This window comes from Athene cunicularia (assembly GCF_003259725.1).
Source record: "Athene cunicularia isolate RWA chromosome 5 unlocalized genomic scaffold, athCun1 chr5_part1, whole genome shotgun sequence".
Classification (NCBI taxonomy): domain Eukaryota; kingdom Metazoa; phylum Chordata; class Aves; order Strigiformes; family Strigidae; genus Athene; species Athene cunicularia.
The window spans coordinates 11010925-11033552 of record NW_020799101.1 but is presented as its reverse complement, the minus strand read 5'-3'; the positions used below and the strand labels follow the sequence as shown (position 1 = coordinate 11033552).

General features: G+C 37.3%; 1 protein-coding gene across 7 annotated transcripts in view; it reads left to right on the top strand.

Annotated features, from left to right (window-relative positions):
- Positions 1–22628, top strand: part of TDRD9 (tudor domain containing 9) — a 62226-nt gene that overhangs the window by 26561 nt on the left and 13037 nt on the right. For all 7 annotated transcript variants that reach the window (XR_003398514.1, XM_026849766.1, XM_026849768.1 and 4 more), the window contains 17 exons: positions 863–917; positions 1073–1157; positions 1828–1885; positions 2494–2598; positions 5020–5117; positions 5498–5629; positions 6336–6495; positions 6588–6651; positions 7143–7206; positions 10835–10879; positions 11829–11882; positions 14006–14122; positions 15085–15192; positions 18281–18381; positions 19105–19278; positions 20540–20651; positions 21864–22076. Coding sequence is in view for 6 of the 7 variants with exons in the window: in XM_026849766.1 (XP_026705567.1) it covers positions 863–917; positions 1073–1157; positions 1828–1885; positions 2494–2598; positions 5020–5117; positions 5498–5629; positions 6336–6495; positions 6588–6651; positions 7143–7206; positions 10835–10879; positions 11829–11882; positions 14006–14122; positions 15085–15192; positions 18281–18381; positions 19105–19278; positions 20540–20651; positions 21864–22076 (1745 nt within the window). In the remaining variant the exon portion in view is untranslated. The remainder of the gene's footprint in view (positions 1–862; positions 918–1072; positions 1158–1827; positions 1886–2493; positions 2599–5019; positions 5118–5497; positions 5630–6335; positions 6496–6587; positions 6652–7142; positions 7207–10834; positions 10880–11828; positions 11883–14005; positions 14123–15084; positions 15193–18280; positions 18382–19104; positions 19279–20539; positions 20652–21863; positions 22077–22628) is intronic.

Below are 22628 nucleotides of genomic sequence, written 5' to 3'. Positions count from 1 at the left end.
CCTTCTTTCCTCTTGTTCTAAGTTATTCTTGTCTGTTATCTTTCCTGAAATTACCTCTCTTCCTCCACTTGCATTTGTCTTCCTTCCTTCTCACTTCTGAAGTCAAATAACAGTCATCTAAAGAGTGCACAAATTTTCATATCCAGGTGCTCAAAGCTGCATTTAGCCTTACTGAAAATTGCAGCAATCCTCTGTTGCACTTACAGAACAATTTCATTTTTAATATTCAACTGGGGAAACCCGGTGTTGGACAGATTTTTGAAAATGGGTCTTTTGGAATTGAAGTCTCAATAAGAAGTAAACTAGGCTTCTCATAGAGGTTTTTGCCTGTGGAGGTATTCAGGAAGACAGCAAAAATCCTTTAATCATAAAATTTCCCCTGGCACATGTAAATCCGTGCCCTGGAGAATGGGCACTGGACTGCCAAAGGTAAGATGGCTAAGGCAGAAACAACTATTAAAAAAAAAAAAAAGTTTATTTCCTTGGCCTTGCTCTTGGAAACAGCTTGTTTTGGTTGAAATACTCAAATTTGTCCTAAACCAGATATTCAGCATGAGGTGAGCATTGTCAGTTGTTAGGAACTAAGGGTCTAATTATGGGACACTGGCAGATGGCCTTTATGTCTGATATTGCTACTTTAGTAAGTGTAAAATTATGCAAAATGACTCTTGAAAAATTGACTCGCAGTGTTTCAGTGACTCATTATTACATTTATTGTTTAACTTTTCTGATGTTTTATTACACAGTGAAAAGGAGTTAATAAGGAAAGTCAATTAAGAATTCAAGTAGATGTGTGAGAATTGGTTTTACAATTGATAGTGATCACTAAATAGAAAACAAACTATTGATTACTTTTCCCTAGGTTTGAGTGAAATAAACTACATGTATTCATGTCTCTCGAATATCTTTCACAAAAGGTAAGTTACGACCACATTTGTTTCATTTCAATTATACTTGAACATGAATCCATCAGCTGTATAAGTTCTAAGTACATAATATAATCTATCACAGAGATGTAATTAATTTTTATGCTGTTGCATCAGTAAGTACTTCACTAATATATTTTCTTTAGGTGGCAAGTGTACACACTTCACTCATGTGTGACATTAGAAGAACAAAGTGGTATATTTTTGGCTACAGTTCCTGGCTACAGAAAAGTAAATATTGTTAAATCATTACTTCTAAGTGTGTGAAACCTTTTGCTAGAGTAATAATAGCAAATAATAGAAGTATATAAATTAATATTAGTTGTGCCAACTCAAACCATTGTGTGAAGGCAAAGCAGTTTTGTTTTTTCAAGGTGTAAACTGATTGCCTTTCTTACTAAGCTGTTGCTTTAACTGGTGTTTAGACCTCAAGAGAAGTGCAGTAATAGGAGTTTATCCTTGAATTATTGTGTGATGCTGGTTTTATCCTTCAGAATAGTTTGTGCATGTCAATTTTTGCAGCTGCATGACAGTAGTATGCTGCTGGTGGCATTGCATAGCAAAGTAGTCTCCCAGTATGGGGGTGTCTTACACCACACATTTTTGCTTGCTTTTCTGGATCACTGCTAATGGTGTGATGTTTTGTTATGACCAAGGCATAAGGAAGTATTTCCCCGCTTCCTCTGTATTGTCATATGCTATACTACCTTATTATGCCTTTCTAATCTTAGGACAAGAAAATACAAGTTTTCTTCTGTTGTATTGCTTTTTATATGCAGAGCAGAAAAACTGTGTTGTCATTACATTTAATATTGTTCATAGCAAGTTGGTCTTTTCATGTAGAAACATTAATGTTACTTTCTTTATGTATTTATTGCTCTTTTTTTGCTTCAAAACTCAGATTGTTCTAGCTACAAACATAGCTGAGAGCTCTGTAACAATTCCTGATGTTAAGTATGGTAAGTCATCTAAATCTTGTAATTGTGTATACACTGTATTTGTAATGTTGTTCTGTACCTGTGCTAGCTAAATCTCCAGAATGTCACCATTTTACAAAGCACTTCTGTTGTTTAATTTTGTCAGCTGTTGAATTCGTTCTTTCACAACAGAGAACGGTTTTAAATCAGAATATGTGAACAAATAGTAGAGCTTCTGAGTGGGGTATTGGTTTGAATCTTTACTAGAAGGGGAAAAAAGAAAATTTTAAATGCAATAGCAAGCAGAATTAGATCTCGTCGCTTTTTGCTCACATTCTGACTGTATTTTGAAATAATTGCATGAGATTAAGCAATTTCTGATACAGAATGTCTACATGCAGAAATGATGGCATTTTTATGCTTGTCATCTGCACTAACTGTTTACTATATTTATGTTAAAATCTATTTGCAGTTCTGCTGGTATTCAGAGTATCCTGGATCTGGTGGTTTTATAAATCTAGTGTTCTCCTTACTGATTTTGAAATCATTTGAAACTTTTCTGAAAACACAAAATCAACCGGTATTTTTTCCACTGTCATGAGGATAAATTGTTCTGTAATAATACTAGATTTTTTTTATCTTAATTACAGTGATAGATTTCTGCTTAACTAGAACTTTGGTTTGTGATAAGGAAACTAATTATCAAAGTTTGAGACTTTGCTGGGCATCTAAAGCAAACTGTAATCAAAGAAAAGGTAAGACCACAATAGGTAATGAAAAGGAATTTTAGAAGCTAATCTTCATGGAGAATTCTACATTGCTTTTCATTTTATGGTAAAAAACCACAGATAATTTCTGCCATGAATACTATATACAAAAACATAATTCCTTACCATGTCAGGATAGTAAAATGAGATTAAACAACTATACCTGATTGTTTTATTTTGCTTAAGTATTTTTCCAGAGGAATATTTTATCTTCTATTGAAATAGGCCCACTGCAGCTGTGTTGAAACAAATTCTGTGATTATGTGAAAAATATTAGAATGCATGGATCATAAAACTTCAGAGGATTCTGTGTTATTTAATAGTAATTTTTTTATCATGGGTCATTTTTAAAAAGGGGAGATAGGTCCTGCTAGGTATTTATTGACTACTTGTAAGTTTCAGCAATAAAGGAAACTTTCATGTCTATTCGTCACTCTTAAATCAGCTGAAATATCCACAGCAGTGTCTCTAGTGTAGACCAGTGTTTGTAGCACAAGTTTAAATAAGATTTCATATCAAATCTTCTAGTAAGACAGTACTCTTAAATGCCCAATCTTTTTGTTTCAATCAGAAAGAGTACTAAATAAGTTAATAACAGTGACATCTTCAGATACAAAAATATCTCAGTTTTTAAATATTATGAGGACTTCACAATTACAGCTTATGGTGGGTTGACCTAGGCTGGGCACCAGGTGCCTACCAAGCTACTCTGTTACTCCCCCGTCTTCAGCTGGACAGAGGTAGAGAAATGATGGCAAAAGGCTCATTCATTGAGTTAAGGACAGGGAGATCACTCAGCACTTACCAAGGGGAAAACAGACTTGACTTGGGGAAACTAATTTATTACCAATCAAATCAGAGTAAGGTAATGAGAAATAAAACCAAATCTTAAAACACCTTCCCCCCACCCTTCCCTTATTTCCAGGCTTAGCTCCCCTCCTGATTTCTCTACCTCCTTCCCCCAAGTGGCACAGAGGGATGGGGAATGGAGGTTGCAGTCAAATTCATCAAACATTGTCTCTGCTGCTTCTTCCTCCTTACACTCTTCACCTGTTCCAGCGTGGGATCCCTCCCACAGGAGACAGTTCTCAATGAACTGCCCCAGTGTGGGTGCCTTCCCTGGGGTGCAGCCCTTCAGGAACAGACTGCTCCAGCGTGAATCCCACAGAGGGTCACAAGTGCTGCCAGCAAACCTGCTCCAGCGTGAGCTCCTCTCTCCAGGGGCCACAGGTCCTGCCAGGAGCCTGCTCCAGTGTGGCTTCCCACGGGGTCACAGCCTCCTTTGGGCACATCCACCTGATCCCGTGTGGGGTCCTCCTGGGGCTGCAGGTGGAGATCTACCCCACCGTGAACCTCCACGGGCTGCAGGGCACAGCTGCCTCGCCATGGGCCGCACCGTGGGCTGCAGGGGAATCTCTGCTCCGGCACCTGGAGCACCTCCTGCCCCTCCTTCTGCACCGACCTTGCTGTCTGCAGAGCTGGGTCTCTCATTGGCTTTATTGGACATGGGGGAAGCTTCTAGCAGCTTCTCACAGAAGCCACCCCTTAGCTCCCCTGCTACCAGAACCTTGTCACGGAAACCCAATACACAGATTTATTTCCATTTGGTTTTGGGTTAGTATAGGTTATGACAAGAAGCCAATATACAACCAGTGAAAGCAGCATTTTGAATAGCAAACTTGGACTTGTTATACATACGACTTAAAAATATGGCCCAATTCTCCAGTGGAGTATTCCCACTGAGTAGAGTACTTTTTAGTTTGGTCAAGTACATGGTGTTTAGATTTGAGAAGGACTTTCTGAATCAGTGTGTTTTCTATAATGGGTAGATCATAAAGATGGTTTTGCTGTTCATCATGGTATCTTAAAAGTTATTTATATAGAAGATTTGTGTTAGCTATAGAGTCAAATAGGAAATCTGAGTATGTTCATTGTGTAAAGAAATACAAATGCAAAGCATATTTACCCTGCATATAGAATCTTCAGTTTGGGGTATGCTAAAACTTGCATTGACGTATTTGTCTATATTAAATGTAGATTGGTAGGACTTGTCTTTTTCTGGTTTGAGGAAGTGCATTTTAGCACAGGATTTGTCATGTCTTCAGCTGAGAAAGGTGAATGCTGATTTGAGGGCAGTTATGTGAAAGATATTTGAGTGAAATACTTAAGTAACTCTTTAATTACTGCTGCTATGAAAGCAAAATGATTTAATCTGATCCATATGTAGGAAAGGATAGAGACAGTGTCTCCACTGGGCCTGTGTGCCGCAGAAGAGCAAAATACTGGTCAGCCTGCAGCATCAGCTGTCACATGCTGCTCAGGTGCCCAGAAGACTTGTAGATGGATGGGTTTATAACAACCTGAATCTGGAGCAGTTTATGAATTGGTGATTTGTTCTTTTATGTGAAGGTCGTGCTGGACGTGTTTCCAAAGGGTACTGTTACAGGCTTGTACACAAGAACTTCTGGACAGACTTTATGCCAGAGAACTTAATACCTGAGATACTGGTAAGACTTTTGGAGAACATTAAGAATTTCTTTTAATGCATGTGGTCATAGAGACAATACAAAGTAGTTTTGCTTTACTTCTCCTGAAGACAGTGTATGATTTGAATAGTTAGTAATAACTGGAACACTGAATAGAATTCAAGTTGATAAGTAATTGACAAAGACCATTCCACATAACTTTCTTCATAGAAGGAGATTCATTATAGCAGTAAAATGGATGTGAATTAGAAATAAGCAATCTGTTCAAAAGAAAAATACCCTTAGCTACACGAAAGTAATTGCTGGCTTTAATAAATTGTAAACATTAACTTATTTTTCATATAAAATACTTAGTCACACCTCATGGGGTGAAAGTAACAATAATATTGTCTTCCCTTCAGCGTTGTCCATTGGGGGCTGCTGTCTTAAAAATAAAAAAGCTTGATATGGGAGGACCAAAAGCCTTGCTGGCAACAGCTCTTTCTCCACCCAGTATGGGTGACATTGAACGTACTGTACTTGACCTGAAAGAGGTAGGCATTCTTCTAATGTTGTTAATATCAAGGTAATAAAAATGGACTGTAAAAGTGTTTTTCTTGGTATTAAGGTTGTAGTAATCTTAATTGGACCCTGAAATAGGAACTGCCTGGAGAATCTTTTCTCACTTTTGACTCTTGTTTGGTTACCATCCTCTTCAGCTTAATTTCTGCAGTTACTTAATTAAAACAGGATAATAATTTCACTAGAGTGTAATCGTACTGCTTGTGAACTAGCATCTGTGGTGAGAAAAAGTAGAAAACAAGTAAGAGAACTTGAACTCTGTAAGTGCAGTTGTTTATTAATAAAGTAGCAAAATCACACTCTTACACCTTACAGTGTATAGATGTCAGCCTGAAGATCCCCTTCTGACCTGTACAAGGAAGTTACCTTTTGCTTTTCAATTTAAAAGTTGATAAGAGGTGGAACATACATTGCATTAAATTACTTTTCCAAGGTGCATAAGAAATTATATTTATATCATTTGTAGCTTGCCTTTATGTCCAATATATGTAGTATACTGTAGTCTACTTTGATTTCAAAATACTAGGCTTTTAAAATGAACTTAAAATTTAATTACAGTTTTGATACTGAATGATGTTTCTTCAAGATAACTGCTTGCTTCTTGTCTTGTTTTCTTACAAACTGGTCTCATATTTACTTTGTCAACTTTTACAAGGGAATAAATTTTAATTTTTCTAGCTGGGAGCACTTAAAACTTGTGTGCAAGCAGAAGATCCACATGATGGTGAGCTGACTTTCTTAGGAAGGGTACTAGCACAGTTGCCAGTGGATCTGCATCTTGGAAAGCTGATAGTCCTTGGACATGTCTTCGGGTGCTTAGAAGAATGCATTATTATAGGTAACTGAAATAAGAACATGCGAGAACATTTATCTAAAAAACTATTTGCAGGTTTTCATTTTGATTTGTTGTTTTTTGTTTTTTTCTTGTAGCTGCAGCACTCTCTTTGCGGAATTTTTTTGTGGTACCTTTCAAACAGTATGTCAGTGGATACAGGTATTCCCCTAGATGTTTTACAACTTCCTGACTGTAACATTTGGGGGCAGATGGCTAAGTTGACCAATAAATATTATTTTCCATGTCATGCATCTTAATTTTCTGTCAAAGTGACAAGCAGTGCAAAAAGACTTTCCAGGCCAGCTGAGGTACTGAAATCTATTTTGTTATGAACTAAGTAGTAGCACAGAGCTAATTCATCCTTTTCTAAGTACAAGATCTGATTCTTCAGCTTTTCCTTTCTGATGTGAACATGTGGCAGTGTCTGTTAAATTGTGGTTTTAAAATAGAAAGGATTTTTTATTATTATTATTCTGCCTACACAGTTTACCTTCAGCAAGGAGTTGTGAATAAGAACAAATTAATAAACAAGGTCAATACATTTATTGTAAAGTCCTGGAAGGTGTTAACAGTGTAGTGTTCTGAGCTGTATAATACATTCAATATTTGAAAAAAATATTGTTTATAATTCTTTTTGTTTGTATTGCCAGGAACAAACTGTTTTTTTCTGAGAATAGTAAGAGTGACTGTATTGCAATTGTGAATGCATTTAAGGTAAGTCTCTCTTGGGTCTGTCAGATTTCACTGGAAGATAAGCCAGAAGAGTGAGCTTCTCACTTTTGTAGGAACAGTGCAGCATTTTGTGCTTTGAAGTTGTTAAAAACTTCACATTGCTCCTAACTACTTAGTGATACTTTTTGAAGGCTGTATCCTGCTATATAACACTACTAGTTCCAGTTGTTTCTATTGTAATAACCAAAAATAAAATGCCAGGGTTAGGTAATATTGGTTTCCTTTTAACTGAGGGCAGTCTGGACTGGTAAATTCTAGTACAGAATGAGTTTGGTATCCCTTTCTTCAGACCTCATAGCTTTGACTTTATAAAGTCTGTGTATATATTCTGTCCAAATGGGATTTTGGGGTATGCTTGGCTGTTCAGTAGCCTGGTACCATGGACAGAGGTTGCAAGAGGCGCTGGTACAGCATAGGAAAGATTTCTGCTAGAGGACCTTACTGTTCAAAATCCAGGGTTTTACATTATGGATGGCCTGACATGTTCTGTAATTTTCTGGAGACTCCCAAATCTTCAGTGCTTTGGTGAAAGCTAACTTGTTTTTCTGTACTCTGGTGTCAGAGTTTCATGAAGCACACATGGGCACATATGCCACACATACCCACTGATCCTGAGGCTCAAGCATCATCTATTTTGAATTCCCTTTATCCTCTTGTGTACTATATTTCCTTCCTGTCCTGTTAATCTGAAGGTGGTATTTCTATAAACCAGTATGTTGACCTGGAGGATAAACACAAACATTCAGATAGAGCTTCCTGTGCAGTATCTCTTTGTGTGAGTGATGCGAAAGTTTGATGATTTGAATGGCTGACTATCAGAAAAGAAATAAGAGAAATAACTTGGTTTAAACACCCTGGTTCAGATTAGATTTCTTCCAGGGTAGATTGAAGTTCTGCGAATCATTACCGCATCTTTAAGCTCTTTCTTATGAAAAGATTTCAGTGAGTTACAAAAGATCAAAAGCTTCCATAGTAGAAAGAGGAGAATCCAGGAAAGTAAAGGTTAATCAGCCTGGTTTAATTGGTAAGATTTTTAAAAGAGTTTTTAAAAGAAAAAATAATGTCAAATAAATAGAGTTTGTTTTTCTAACAGATTATATAAGGCCTGGATATGGAAGTGGTGGATGTCAAAAGCATTATTTAAAATCATTACATCAGGTAGCCTCAATCAAGGTAGGGAAGCGCAGTCTGGCTCTTCAGCTGTGCTAACAGTCAGTGTCCACAGTAAGCCAGAAAATTGTATTACGAGATGACTTGCTGTCAGACTAGAAGAAATGGATTCTGCAGGCATCTGCCATAGATTTGCTGCTTAATAATGAGATTATTTTCATTAATATTCTGGGTATGTTCATTTCTTTTCTACCCCTGTTTTCTGAAATGCTTCTACATCAGAACGGTATCTGATCAGTCAGTTTCCTTACTTTTGCACCAAAGCAAAGAGAAAAGAAAGGTTCTGAAAGTAGCCTTCTTTATTTACAGCATCAAATCAAAGGATCTAAGTTGTTCTATTTACTTAGAAAGTTTGTGTGTGCTTTAATGCTCGGCACTTCTCCTCTCAGAAAATTGTGTGGATAGCCTGTTCTCTGTTGCTCTATTATCAGGTGGCTGTTGTACCTCTCCTGACACAAATCAGGACTACATCCTTTATGGCCTTGGAACATAACATGCTTGGTCTGCTTTTGGAATGTGCTGGAATGATCTGGAATCTTTAAGCTATGTGCAGAAATTCAGTGACCTAAATACTGTGTTTCACATCTGTTTGCAGGAGCTGATGACAGGTTTGAGGCAGTATATGTAATTATAGTTCATCCAGTAATGCTTAACTCCTTTTCAGTCTATAGATGTGGCATTGCATGCCATAACCTCTAAGCTGACTTGAAGGCAGAATAGTTACATCATTAGAATCATACTGTAGAATAGTTTGGGTTGGAAGGGACCTTAAAGATCATCTAGTTCCAATGTGACCCTGGCTTTGAACACTTGGAGGGAAGGGGCATCCACAATCTCTCTGGGCAACCTGTTTCAGTGCCTCACCATCCTCACAGTAAAGAATTTCTTTCTTTAATCTAAATCTACACTCCTTCAGTTTAAAACCATTACTCCTTGTCCTATGACTGTACCCCCTGTTAAGAGTCCCTCCCCACCTTTCCTGTAGCCCCTTTTAAGGCCCCTGTAAAGTGAGCCTTCTCTTTCCTAGGCTGAACAACCCCAACTCTGTCAGTCTGTCCTCATAAGGAAGGTGCTCCAGCCCCCTGATGATCTTCATGGCCTCCTCTGGACCTGCTTGATCAGGTCTATGTGTTTCTTATGCTGGAGGCCCCAGAGCTGGACACGGTTCTCCAGGTGGGGTCTCATGAGGGCAGAGTAGAGGGGGAGAATCACCTTCCTTGACCTGCTGTTTGCGATTCTCTTGATGCGCCCGGGATGTGGTTGGCTTTCTAGGCTGTGAGCGCACGTTGCTGACTCATAGCCAGTTTTCCATGCATCCCAAGTCCTTCTCCTGAGGGCTGCTCTCAATCCCCTCATCACCCAGCCTGTATTTGTGCTTGGATTGCCCTGACCCATGTGCAGGACCTTGCACTTGGCCTTGTTGAACTTGGTGAGGTTTTCACAGGCCACCTCTCCAGCCTGTCCAGGTCCCTCTGGACAGCACATCCCTTTGGTCCAGTGTGTCAACTTCACCACACAGCTTGGTGTCATTGGCAAGCTTGCTGATGGTGCACTTGCTCTCGCTGTCTACATCTCCAAGAAAGCTGTTAAACAGTGCCAGTCCCAACAGTGACCCCTGAGGAACGCCACTCGTCCCTGCTCTCCACTTGGACATTGAGTCTTTGACTGCAGCAATTTGAGTGTGGCCATCCAGCCAGCTCCTTATCCCCTGAGTGGTCCATCCATCAAATCCATGTCTCTCCAGTTTAGAGACAAGGATGTTGTGTGGGACAGTGTCAGATGCTTTGCATTTTTCTTCCTATAGCAATTCTTGTTCTTTCACTTGTGGTACATTTTTAACCCTGCCACACTTTCACCCCTCCAGTAACGCAGTCTTAGAACTATCTTTTGCAGTCACACCATTTTGTGTGCTCATATATGAGCAAAGGAAGTCTCAGAGTTCTTGCCCACCCTCAACAAAATAGAGTTAGACTGTCCATAGGAGTGAGAAGTATTTATGTCTGCTTAGGAACCAACCAGGTTATTAGACTAGAATCATTAAATAGTTAAGGTTGGAAGAGGCTTCAGGAGGACTGTAGTCTGGTCTCCTGCTCAGACCAAGTTCAGCCATGAGGTCAGTCAAGGTTACTCAGGTTTCGTAGACAAGATCCTCAAAAACCTTATATAAGTTGGCCCTTCTGTGGGGATGCTGGAACATTTAATCTGAAGAAGTATCCTCCAACCTGAATTACTGTGATTCAGATTTCCTGTATTCTGTGCTTAAATAGTTGTAGTCTCTGTTAGCCCAAGGGCATATCTGGTTTTAAACTGGTGTTAAAAGTTATCTTCAAATATAGGTATGAAAAAAACTTCATAGTTTTAAATGTCACATTAATATTTGTAATAATTATTACTAAATCACTACAGTTTATGCCTGAATACTGCACCACTTCTCTCTTAGGCATGGCAGGCCTGCAGACAAAAAGGGAAGCTGAGACATCCCAAGGTTAGTTAAACTTTATTTCTTCTTTCTATTCAAGGTTGGTGACTTCAGTGATGGAGTATTTTATATTCTTAGTAAGGAATTTTTGCTAGTAATTCTTCTTTACAAGAGTTACGATTTTTCATAGGTAAACAGAAGTATAGGCTTTGAGAGAACATGAGCCTTTGAATACAGTGCTATTTGAAGGCAATACCGTATGCAGTCCCTCTCACAGATGGATCAACAGTGGCCAGAGGGTTTGAAATCCAAGCTGAAAACGGAAATTGAGCTGTAATGGAAAGAAGTATTTTTAATATCCATAGGTGTCTTTTAAAATTTTTTTTAAAAGAAACACACAAATTTCCCTCCCTCCCCCCCCATCCCATCCCTGCCAATAAAATCCATGAAAGATGGAAGGTCTTTATGTACATCAGTCACAAAAACACAGTAGAATACACGTAACTGCCTCCAGCCTTTCTTATGTGTGTATAATATTTCTCTGCTTCTTTCAGAGCATAGTATGCTTTATGAACACCAGTGTATAACATACACTGAGTTATAATGAGTAGCCAAGATGGCCAGAATCTGTCTGACAAAGTTATGCATCCAGATAAAGAAGTTCTGTTTTTTTGGAAGAAGCGTCCATCTTAAGGTGGATTCTGTACTAGCAACACAAGAGGAGTTGGAATTGTGGGCTTATATGAAAAATCTAGATGACCCACAGCTGCACTGGTGGTAACTGAAGTACAGCTTATTAGTCATACATATATAATTGTCCTATATTTTCACACGTGTCATGATACTTGATTGATACGACTGCAAGGAAAGCTGTTTAAATTAGATCAAATTCTTCCATTGCTCTTTATAACTGTTAATTGTGACTACACAGAAGAATGAGAGAAAGCTTATTATCATTACAAGAAACTAGCTCCTAACAATTTTTGTCTTTGTATTTTTTCTCTCATGTTTCCAGGAAGAGCTTGCATGGGGTCAATCAAATTGTATTCATATCAGGAGGATCAGGGAGGTAAGATGAAATGGGTAATCATTTTTATAAGCAGAAAGACTTAACTTTTTTTATTTTCTATAAATATTAAGATCTTGGATAAGCCTACTGTATTATTATGTATCTATATACATAGATGTATATTTTTAAAAATTTAATTCTTAGGTTTTGTTTCTTTGGGGGAGGAGAGATGGTTCTATTTAAAGTTGTTGATGAGTGTCAGGGCTCCCAAGTACAAATTAAATTTAAGACTGACCACACAGAAGCTTTATTACCTATGGTCATAGTGAGCAAACATTTGGGCAGCATTTCCCCCTCTGCTCCCCTTATCTCTCAAGTGGTTGCAGAGACCTCATTTATATAGAGTTTCAAAGAAAGGAAAGAAGCCAGCAGAATCATTCTAATGTTAGCAAAGCCAGGTGTGCATTCTTGAGAAAAATGGACTTATCAGATCATCGTTTACTTGTTAATAAAGCCAAGTACCCATGCCTGGGAAGGGGGATACTCTTTGAGTAGCTTGCTATGCCACAGTTGACACTATGAAGAGATGGCTCTTGGGGGGGTTGGGGGGGGGTGTCTGTAGGAGTGGCACTCCAGTATATTATCTTACCTCAGAAGTGGGGTTGGAAGCAGTCAGACTTCCAGCTTTTAGAGGAAGAGAATTTTCCTTTTGTTAGGATGAACAAAGTGGTGTTAAATTACTACCTTTTTAACATATTTTAAACTTTTTTTTAAGAAACCTCCAGTATCATTTGCTAATTCTGTAGGTCCCTCAACTACACTGGTTGTCATGTGACTGCTGTCTGTTGTTACTTCACTTTTGTCTGGCAGCTAGGAGAATTTTAAGCAAATACAGTTATATAATGGGCACTGGACTTGAAAATATGTGGGGCTCTGTTGCTAACATTACTGCAGCAATTAATGAACACTCTACGTCACAAAGGGCTTCAAGCTTAATGTCATATGTTGAGAGGGAAATAAGTAACACTCCTGAGTAACTGTGACTGGCAGAGTATGGCCTTGGCTGTTACTCCAGCAGGTCGTACCTTTGGCATAAGCCATGTCAAAAAGCACAGGGACAAAAAAAAAAAAAAAGAAGGGCTTTTTATAGTAAGCAACCATCTGAATAAGAAACACCAGTAGTTTATTAGCTTGTGTGTCTGATGTCAAGGAAAAAAAGACGAGAAAAGGGCAAACTGTGTAAAACTGAAGACCTGAAGGATCAGTCTTACGTGATAGCCTCCTAGGTAGTTGTTGTTCTCTTGGCCCAGTTCCAGATAATGCAAGAAGTTGTGCGTGACATAATAGTTAAGGAGTTTAGACTGGATATCTACACTAACACTAAGAAGGTCTAGGGAAGGGGATGTTATTTGTCACACTTTCAGATACTAATTTTATAATTCCTTGTGTGGACGTAGAGTTGCTGAACTGAGGCAGCCACACAGACTGGTTTCTGATTATGGTACTTGTCCTATGAGGAAAATAACAGGAGTTTTAGTACACCAGCAGCAGAAAGAAAATGTGGATATGAAGCAGCTGAGCAGAACGTGCTTTCCTGCATTTGCTTCACAATTAGGTGGGACAATGATGGCATCCACTGTGTGGCTGGAGGACCTGTGGCTGCCTATGGAAGCTTCTCATAAGTTCTTAGGAATGAAAGCTTTAACAGAGCATGTTCTGCTGTAGGGCATAATTTTGATCTCACTGAAAGTCATCGTTGTTGTCTGCTGAACTGACTATGCAGCATGTTGGTCACTGCTGCAGTTAGATGCAGAAGTCGAGGTGGCTGTTAGCATGTTTTTTACCTTTTAAGATACAAACCCAAAATGATTTAAATGGAGAACCAGTATATCGTCTTGTAAAAGGTTATTTCAGTTCTTCTGGTTGTTTTGTATCATATATGCGTAATATGCTTTGTGACTACAAAATTCTGCTTTATAAAGACATGTCGGGAAAATTGCTTGAGTCACAGTACTGAAATAATTTTCTGAAGTAGAGGTGCTAAGCAGTACATTAGGTGAAACGCATACCTAAAAAGGAAAGAGTTTGCCCACTTATTTAGACTTAGTGTTACTAACAGATTTTATTGTGATTTCTGGGCAGTTTTGATCTGTTTAATAGGTAATGTAGCATTCCAATTTCAGGTGGCAGAGTTATATTACAACTTGAAAAAGCGAGTCAGCGCATTTAACATGTATGTTGAAACTGAATCATCTGCTATGGATCAAGAATGTGTATACAAACAACGCTTCTTTTTGCAGGTAATTCTTCATTGACTCTTCAGGGATGAGTCACTTTTTACAAAATTTGTTACTGAATTTTCATATGCTAGTACTGATGAACTAGTATTACACCTGTGTTTCAAAATTCTCTGTAGATTTTGAGATTGCAGGTGAAGAAGAAAGTAATTATTTTTGACAACTTAGAAGGATAACTACTGTTACTTTTAATGGTTTAGAATTCACACTACTTTGGACTTGTCCCTTCACTTCTGACAGTTCATCGAAATAAAGTCATACTGAGATGAATTAAACTGCATATCTAGACTAATCTTTGTTAAAGTCATAAAAATACTCTGAAGAAGGATGGTCTTTGTTGGAAGGCTAAGAACTAACAGTTTGAAAACGATGTTTTCACTTGTTTTGAGTGCTCTATTTGGACCACCACTGTCTTGATTAGTTACTGGAGGCAGAGGGGCAGGAAATTAGATGTCTTTCAGCTATTGTAACTTTATCAAACTTCCAGTTAAATTTCTTGTTTTATTTGGACTGATGAGTAGTGATCTTATTTTCACAGACTTATTTATCATTTCAGTGGCAGCTGATTTAAATGTGTAAGCAGTGAACTTTTCAATGCTAAATTGTTAAGTACTGTAAGGTGTAACATGAAAACTGAACAATTTTCATATAGCTATTTTATGTGAATTTATTTTAACTTGACTCTCTTCTTGAAGTGAGGGTTAATAATTAGTTTTCATAGAGCAAGTCTGCATACAAAAATATTACAATGTTATAAAGTTGTTCCAGGAGTTGAACTCTTCTCATGAAAATACATTTTTAAGGATTTGCTTAATTTTTAGTCCATAATTACAGTAATTTCTGGAAAGAGACAGGAAAAATATCTTTGTGTGAAGATTTGTTGGTATCTCTCTATGTTGCTAGTGTATCTCTTTTCAAGAAAACTAATATAATCTGCTGTGTTTTAAATATTTTCTTGACTTCAGGTTGCAATAGCTGGTGCTTTCTATCCAAACTACTTTACTTTTGCAAAATATGATGAAGAGATTGCTGTGAGGTGCCTTGCTGGCAAGGATCCAAAAACCACTGTAATGGTATGTTAAGAAGGTGAATGGCTTAATAAAGAATCAGGTAGTAAAAATATGTAGTGTTTGGGTGGTATTTTCAAGCTTTGTTCTGTCCTGGGCAAGGACACAAATAATTATCTACTCTGATCCTCACTTGGTAAGTTGTCTTCTCTCTCATCTCCTTTTCTTTCAATATCTTTTATTTCAGTCACTGGGTGGGTGGGCAGTTTTAGAAGAATGAGAGTTGCCTCTATGCATTTGATTCCTAGTCTTGCACAAGCAAACAACTTTCATGAAACTAATAAAAGATTTGAAAAATAGAACTATCAAGGGTACTTTTTAATGAGTGTTTATGAGATGTCTTGTTGCAACTTTAATGTTACTTTTTTTGTAATCTCCTACTTAATAATGCATGGTGTACATGCTTGTTGCTTTAAGGTTATTCAGGTATTGCCCTTTGCTTTTTATCTTCTTTTAGAAATATTTTTTTATCTGACTGAATAAGTGCAAGTTTGAAATGGCTATGTTGATTTTGCAAAATGGGACAAAATCTAAGCTAGGAAGATGTTTGGTGTATCTGAACTAGGTAAACTGTAAAATAGCCATGACCTGTGCTTAAAGAAAACAGACCTACAAACCAGTGATCCTCAAAGAATGTGTGTGTTGGCACAACAGAAAATAGATGAAAAGGTGGGAGAGAAACTTGTAAAAGCTCACTGACAAGCAATTTTATTGTGTTGTACTGCTACCCAAGAAGCTAGTCCTATACTGAAGGAGATGTTGGCATGGCAATATGTGTACACAAACATATTTATGCATGTTTTTGTATTTTTTAAGATATTATTTAAGAATATGGAAGCAAAATATCAGACCAGACTCAATTTTATGGAATAAAGACAAGATTAGTCTTGCCACAGCAACATTGGTTAAGGTTAAACTGTTAGATTTGAGGAGCTATTTACTTTTAATGTATGTAACTCTTGATCTACTCATTTATCAACTGTTTGTTATCTTGAAGAAGGAAGAAGTAGTTGCTGTGTCTTAATTAGTGTAAATGACCTTCTTGGGCACAAGTGCTGCAAGTTCCTCAAGCTCTCAATTTGAGAGACTCTTCTTTATAGCCATATGATGTTCCTAATGATATGTGCCAAAGATATAAAAGGCAATTATTCTTCCCACTCTCTGGTCTCTCTAAATCATCTTACCTTGAGGCGTTTTCTGCAATCTGACTTAGACCATGTTTTTGACCAGATCTTAATACTGTAACTTCAAGGCATATTAAGATTTTCTGAAAATAATCTGTTCTTTCCTGTTTTAAGACTGTAACAACCAAAGAGAAAATAGACAGTTGTGTAGCTACTGAAAAACAGTTTAAAGTCCAGAAGTTTGAACTTGCTGGTTATGAGTTCCATGATTCTGTATTAAAGCAAGATCTCCTGTGAGAGATGATTGAGTAAGAAAAGCTAGAGAAGTGGTTATCTGGCTGCACTAGTATTTTAATAGTTATGAAACTACAGCCTTAAACTGACACAAATTAATGCTGCTGGAGACTTGCTTTTGCTTTTGACTGCATATGCCCTTTTCTTATGTTGGATCTCATCTGCCTCCTGTGTGAGTCAGGTGATAAAAGTAGGAGAAAGCTATTCTCTTGCTTTGTAGAGTTAATTTTCAAACTAGTTTATCTCGGAATTTGTGAAATGCATGATGTCTTGTCTTGTTAGCTTGGTCAGATATCTTAAGTATAACGGATTATGACTTTAACTATATACATCTATAGAATCAACTATACTTAACATTATACAATCCAATATATTTAACTAGAGTGTTATTCTTAACAATGCCTTTGAATAGGTGTTGCAAACTCCAGTAAATTCATCACTTTGTACTGGTTTTAGGATTAAAATCTAAGAAGAATAACAAAATTGTTTAGTTATTCAAATTGGAAGAGACCTCATGAAGTCGTCTTAATCTGGTGCTATGGTCAAAAGCAGGATTAACAGTGAATTCAGACCATGTTGCTTAGGTCTTCATCCACTTAGGTTTGGAGAAAGGTCTGAGGATGGAGAGTCTGCAACTTCCCATGGGATCTTACCTACCAGGTCCCAGAATAAATCAAAACTGTGCTGTCGTAAACTTCAGGATGTGTATTCTGCTACATGTCTTCCTCATTCTTCTCAGAATCTTAAATTCCCCTGTTTCTGGTTGCTCTGGCCCAGGTTGCTGTTGATTATCACTTCCATAACAAGTTTTACGTTGTTTGCTAAATAGCAGATCCAGAAGAGCCCAGTTTGGCTCATGACTTGTGTTAAGAATTTACTTTCAACACCTTTCAGAAATGTAGGAGCTTGTGTTCTGCCCTCCAAGCAGTTTATCAGGGAGGTATTGCCTCCCTCCAAAATTCAGGGTCTGTGAGACCTCTGCAAGTTGTCTAAAGATAATCTGCTTCATTCCTGACTGATGCTCTGTTACAAATTCCTACCTCAGTGTTACCCTTACTGACCTCTTCTCTTACCCTGACCCACAAGAGCTGGGTTGATTGTCTGCTCTGTGTAAGAGCACCTCACGTTTGAGCTACTACTACACACAGAGAAGACCAGGAGGTTGGTCTTTGTCTGTCATCCCTAAGAATCGTGTATTCATCCATAAGTGGTCGCCAGTTGTGCGAGCTGTCCCGCCACACCTCAGTAATTCAGTACAGGGTGGTTCTGCCAGGACGTGCAGGGCTGTGGCTCCTCCTGTTTCCCAGGCTGTGCACACTGCCTGGTTCCCAGTGGTGGGCCGGGAAGCATAGCAATCTGTTGCTTTTCTGTTACAAGCAAAAAGAGGGATGATGGACAGCTTCTGGGAACAATTATCAAAGAAATATATATAATTATAAATAAAGCTTCATTTATAGTTAAGAAAAAGAGAACATTTATCTACTGGTTTGAGGCAGCAGGGCAGCCTGATTTTACTGTCTTTTGAGATTTCTGAATACAATATATAATGGTTTTGGAATTTGTTGAGATTTAGATTGTGTATCACTTGCAGCTCAAGTGAAGGAGGAAACTGACTTATTTAGGTGAACTTAATACATTAAAATAACTGAATGTATCAAAATTTAACTTCTTAACAGCTGAAGAATATTCCTCCCTATGGATATCTATACCATAAAGAGTTGCAGTCACTATTTAGACAGTGTGGGCAGGTAAAATCTATTGCCTATGATGGATCAAAGTAAGTATAAAATACTCTAATTATTCTGACTTTCTCATGTTCTCAGTCATGAATCTAGTAATCAGTTTATTTCTTTGTCAATGGTGCACTGACAAAATGAGTTTTTCTTCTCATCAGTTTGAAAATCAGCAATTTATTTTTAATGTCTTGGCCAGCCAGAGTAAGAAAAGTGGTTCTGAAGTTTGATACACATTGGCTGGAGTAACATTAGATAAACTATCTGAGTTAGGGACTGCCGTCTGTTTTGTCTCTTCTGTTGTCTTAACAGTGGACCTTAACTGCAACGACCTGTGTTTATTTCTAACTTGTATACTGAATTTAGCTCACTTGTACAGTCAGATGACTTTGCACAAAATACATGTGACTGGCTGGTTTAGCAAATCATCTGACTAACTTTGGACTGCCCAAAGTTGAATTCTTGTAGCTCTTTTGTGCCTTTTCGAGTTTTTAATTATTTTCTTATTCATATTTATTTTCACATGCTTTGTATTAAATATGCTCAGTATGTTAGAAAGTTTTCTTATAACCATCACAATAATTAAAGCTTGAAGTTGCATTAAGAACAGTAGGCAAAGCCTATGAGGAATTTACTTTTTACTGTTTGCTGGCCTGCTAAGATAAAGACAGGGAGAAGAAATTATGGCTTTTGTGGGTTTTTTTGTTGGGTTTTGATTCCTCATCAAGTATTTATTGCAATTTTATTTGGTGGGGATTTTTGTACAGGGCGTTTGTGGAGTTCTTCCGTAACCCAATGGAGGGCTTTAAGATTCTTCCTGCAGTGTACCTGTCAGTCAAGATGTCACAGCTGAAAATTCCTCTTGAACTGAACATTCATTATCCGGATGATATCGAAAGGCAATTGCAAGATGTTAGAGTTGCAAGTGTGAAATCTCCAAGGTAATTGTACTGCATATGGAAAATAGATTTCTTTGAAGTGAAATGAAGTTTGCTGGACTCAATGGGTATCTCCTGGGAAGTGTCACCAAGGAAGACATGTTACGTTCAGAAAACAGATGTGTAAGCTTTGTATAAGCAGAATGTTTTTGCAGGACTAGAAATAACATGATTGTCTTCGATATTTCTTTATAGTTAAAGGTGTTATACTGCTTAAGTATATATATTTACTGTCTTTTCTTTTTTAAGGTTCTAGTGCATTTGCCTTCGGCATATGGACATGGACATATACACTAATTTCTGTTCATGATAGAGACAATGTGGGGATTGCTAGAACCAAAATAAATGAGTGGCATTTGGGGACATGAAGGGAGAGAGGACAAGTGTAACACTGAAACTGGGGTGAAATGTAACAACATAAGGTGGGAAGGCATAATAGAAAGTGTTGATGAGGAAACCAATGTAGTGAGTCTCTTTGGTCTGCCCCTGCTTTTGCTAGAAAAATCTGGCATGTGGGTTTCATTGTTACTATATGCTGTCTGTGATTCTCACCTTCAGGTCATACCAGCAACTTTCTGAAAGGGTTATCTGCCTAGCTCCTGACTGGTCTGCAGTCATTTTAATATTTTAAAATAAGAAATCTGAAATAGGAAGGCAGGAATGAACTGGAAAGATTGAGGTGCAGGTGAACGCTTCTGGTTGATTGTACTTAGATTTTAATAAAACATTTTAGCAGTTTCACTGCCCATAACAGCACTTCAAATCTTTGTGAAAATTAATTCTTGAGGGACTCAAGAAAGAAGTCTCCTAGGCTGAAAGACTAATATTAAAGTTTTTAACTTTTGTCAGGTAAAAGAAATATTGTATATTATTTAAAAAAAAAAATGTGCTGAATTTATCTTTGCACTGCAGTGTACTCAATTTATTTAAAAAAAAAAAAAAAGTTTAGAAGGCATTCCAAAGCAAAAAGCCTCACTATTTTACCTTAATTGTTTGAATTTCTAAAAAAATTGATGACACAGTTGCATCTTGATATGTATCTTCCTGTGTTTGGTCATAATGGAAGTCAAACATTTTCTCTGTAGTGTTTTGGTTCTGCGTGGTCATTTTACTTTTTAATTGAATTCATATGTTTCTAAATAAACGTCACTGAGTACATAAATGTGCCCTAGGGACACTTTGGGAAGCAAATGAAAGCAAAAAAATTGAACTCTTTTTGCTTGTGAGTGAAGTATTTAGCATCTTTATCATGTAAACTTTTCAGAGTAAATGTGGACTGTCAGAACCAGACAGTGGAGCCTGTGGAAATCTCATTTGGTACTCCACAACAGTCAAAGATGTTCCCAGATCATCTTCTGTCCATCAAGATAACAGAGGTAGGAATGTTCTACATCTGAAGTAAGTCATATCTCATAATTGTTACCTAGATAACTTTGAAGAGATTAATATCTGACAGGCTTAAATTAAAATAATATTTTCAGTACAGAGGTATCCTAAGAGATACAGAGAATATTCTTGGTCTGAATATTAGTAGTTCTTAGTTAAACAGTACTTGCACTTGAGAAAAATTGTGGGATTCACTGGCAGTAAATGTTAGCTGGAAGTAGGCATAGATGGGAACAGGACTAATGGGAGAGATACAACACTTGTGTACACTATAGAAACAAGAATTGTGTTTGAGCTATTTACTGTGTATATATAAATATTTCTGAATTCTAAAGCTTGAGAGTTTTTTATCATGTGTTTAACTATGTCATCAAATTGCTTAATAGCAAGCAATATACATATATATGGTGCTGAATTAAAAATAATAATAAAAAATACCATAACCACTGAGCCAGTGGAAATTATAGGCTGAAGTATTAAAACAGCTCTTGATAGTAATGACATGTTTTGCAAGTGCAGAAAAGAGTATTTGCTTCATTTAATTCAGCTAAATCTCTTGGATTAAGAATGTTCATGTTTTTGATCAGACACATTTAAATCATTTAGCTATCTGTGTTACTTCTGTTTAGTACATCAGTTTTAATGATCATATGTGTTTTAAATAGAGATTATTTTTTTTTTTTGCAAGCATTCAACATAAGATCAGAAATGTTATATGAGTTCAATAAGCCATTTGAAAAGATGACTTACTCAATTTGATTTAAATAGTGGTGTGTTCTTTTCAGTTTCCTAGAGTATGGCTAGTCATAACAGTAACAACGCTGGTTTGCAATGGAGTTAACTGGTGTTCTTTCACTAATAAGAAAAGTGCACCGTATCTGTATGTATCAGTCTAATCAACTGTATATTTTCTGTATGTTGATTTGGCTTAGAAAAATGGAAGCACTCTTTTCTTAATTTTCTGTATTTTAGTAATGCTTATATCAGGGTCTATTTAGATGGAAAGTGTATTGCAGTTGCACAGCAAATCAACACTTTAAAATAACATGTAATTATGGAGAGAGAAATGCTTCACTGCATTATGGCAGCATGAGAACATTTCAGTGTGTCAGTAGAAGTGATTTCATGTATATTGCTCAGATGTGGTTTTGATGTGGAAGAATAATATGAAATATGATATTGTCTAATTTTGATGCTTTCAGATAGTAGAAGTTGGACACTTCTGGGGTTATAGGATAGAAGAAGAAAATATGACTGCACTGCAGGCTCTAGCTGCTGAAATTGACCACTACAACCTGGTGGATGAGCTGATGTCTCCACGTCCAGGGTTGGTTTGTCTGGCACCACTCACTCACTTGGAAGGCAGAGGATACGGTAGAGCTCGTATTCTGTATGTTTGTGGAGATTTTGCTGAGGTACAGTAATATGTCATATTAAGTTGGTAAGATAGAATTGAGTTGTTAAACTTGGAGCTATGCTTTTTTTTTTTTTTAACAAAGCTCTATGTTCATGATACTTACAAATATTCCAGTAAAGAAACCTGTAGAACTAGAACTGAAATAAAACCTTAATAGAATGTTGCCAGAATAGATGAGAATTAGTTTTTTTCCAGAACACAGCAGTTTTTTCTTATCAAGTCTATTGTTGGTACAGTAGGAGAGCAAAGCAAAATAAAGACTAAAACCTCCAGTAACTTTGAAAACATGGTGAGAAATGCCTGGATCAGAGTCTAGTGCTGTATTGATGGCAGCAGCCCCATCACTTCCTCTTCATAGAGACATTGAGGTCCATTTGAAAATTAAGTTTCTTGCCCCCACTGTACTGACAGTTTTCAGTCATTCATGGCCAGTTTGTCTAAGCTCGTTCTTCTTGCCTGTGTTTCTTTCCCTGGTTAACATAGTTTTTCTTCCTTTCCTCCTCTTTCTCCTCCCCTCCAGTTTCTTGTCAGTCTTCTTCCGGGACTCTCT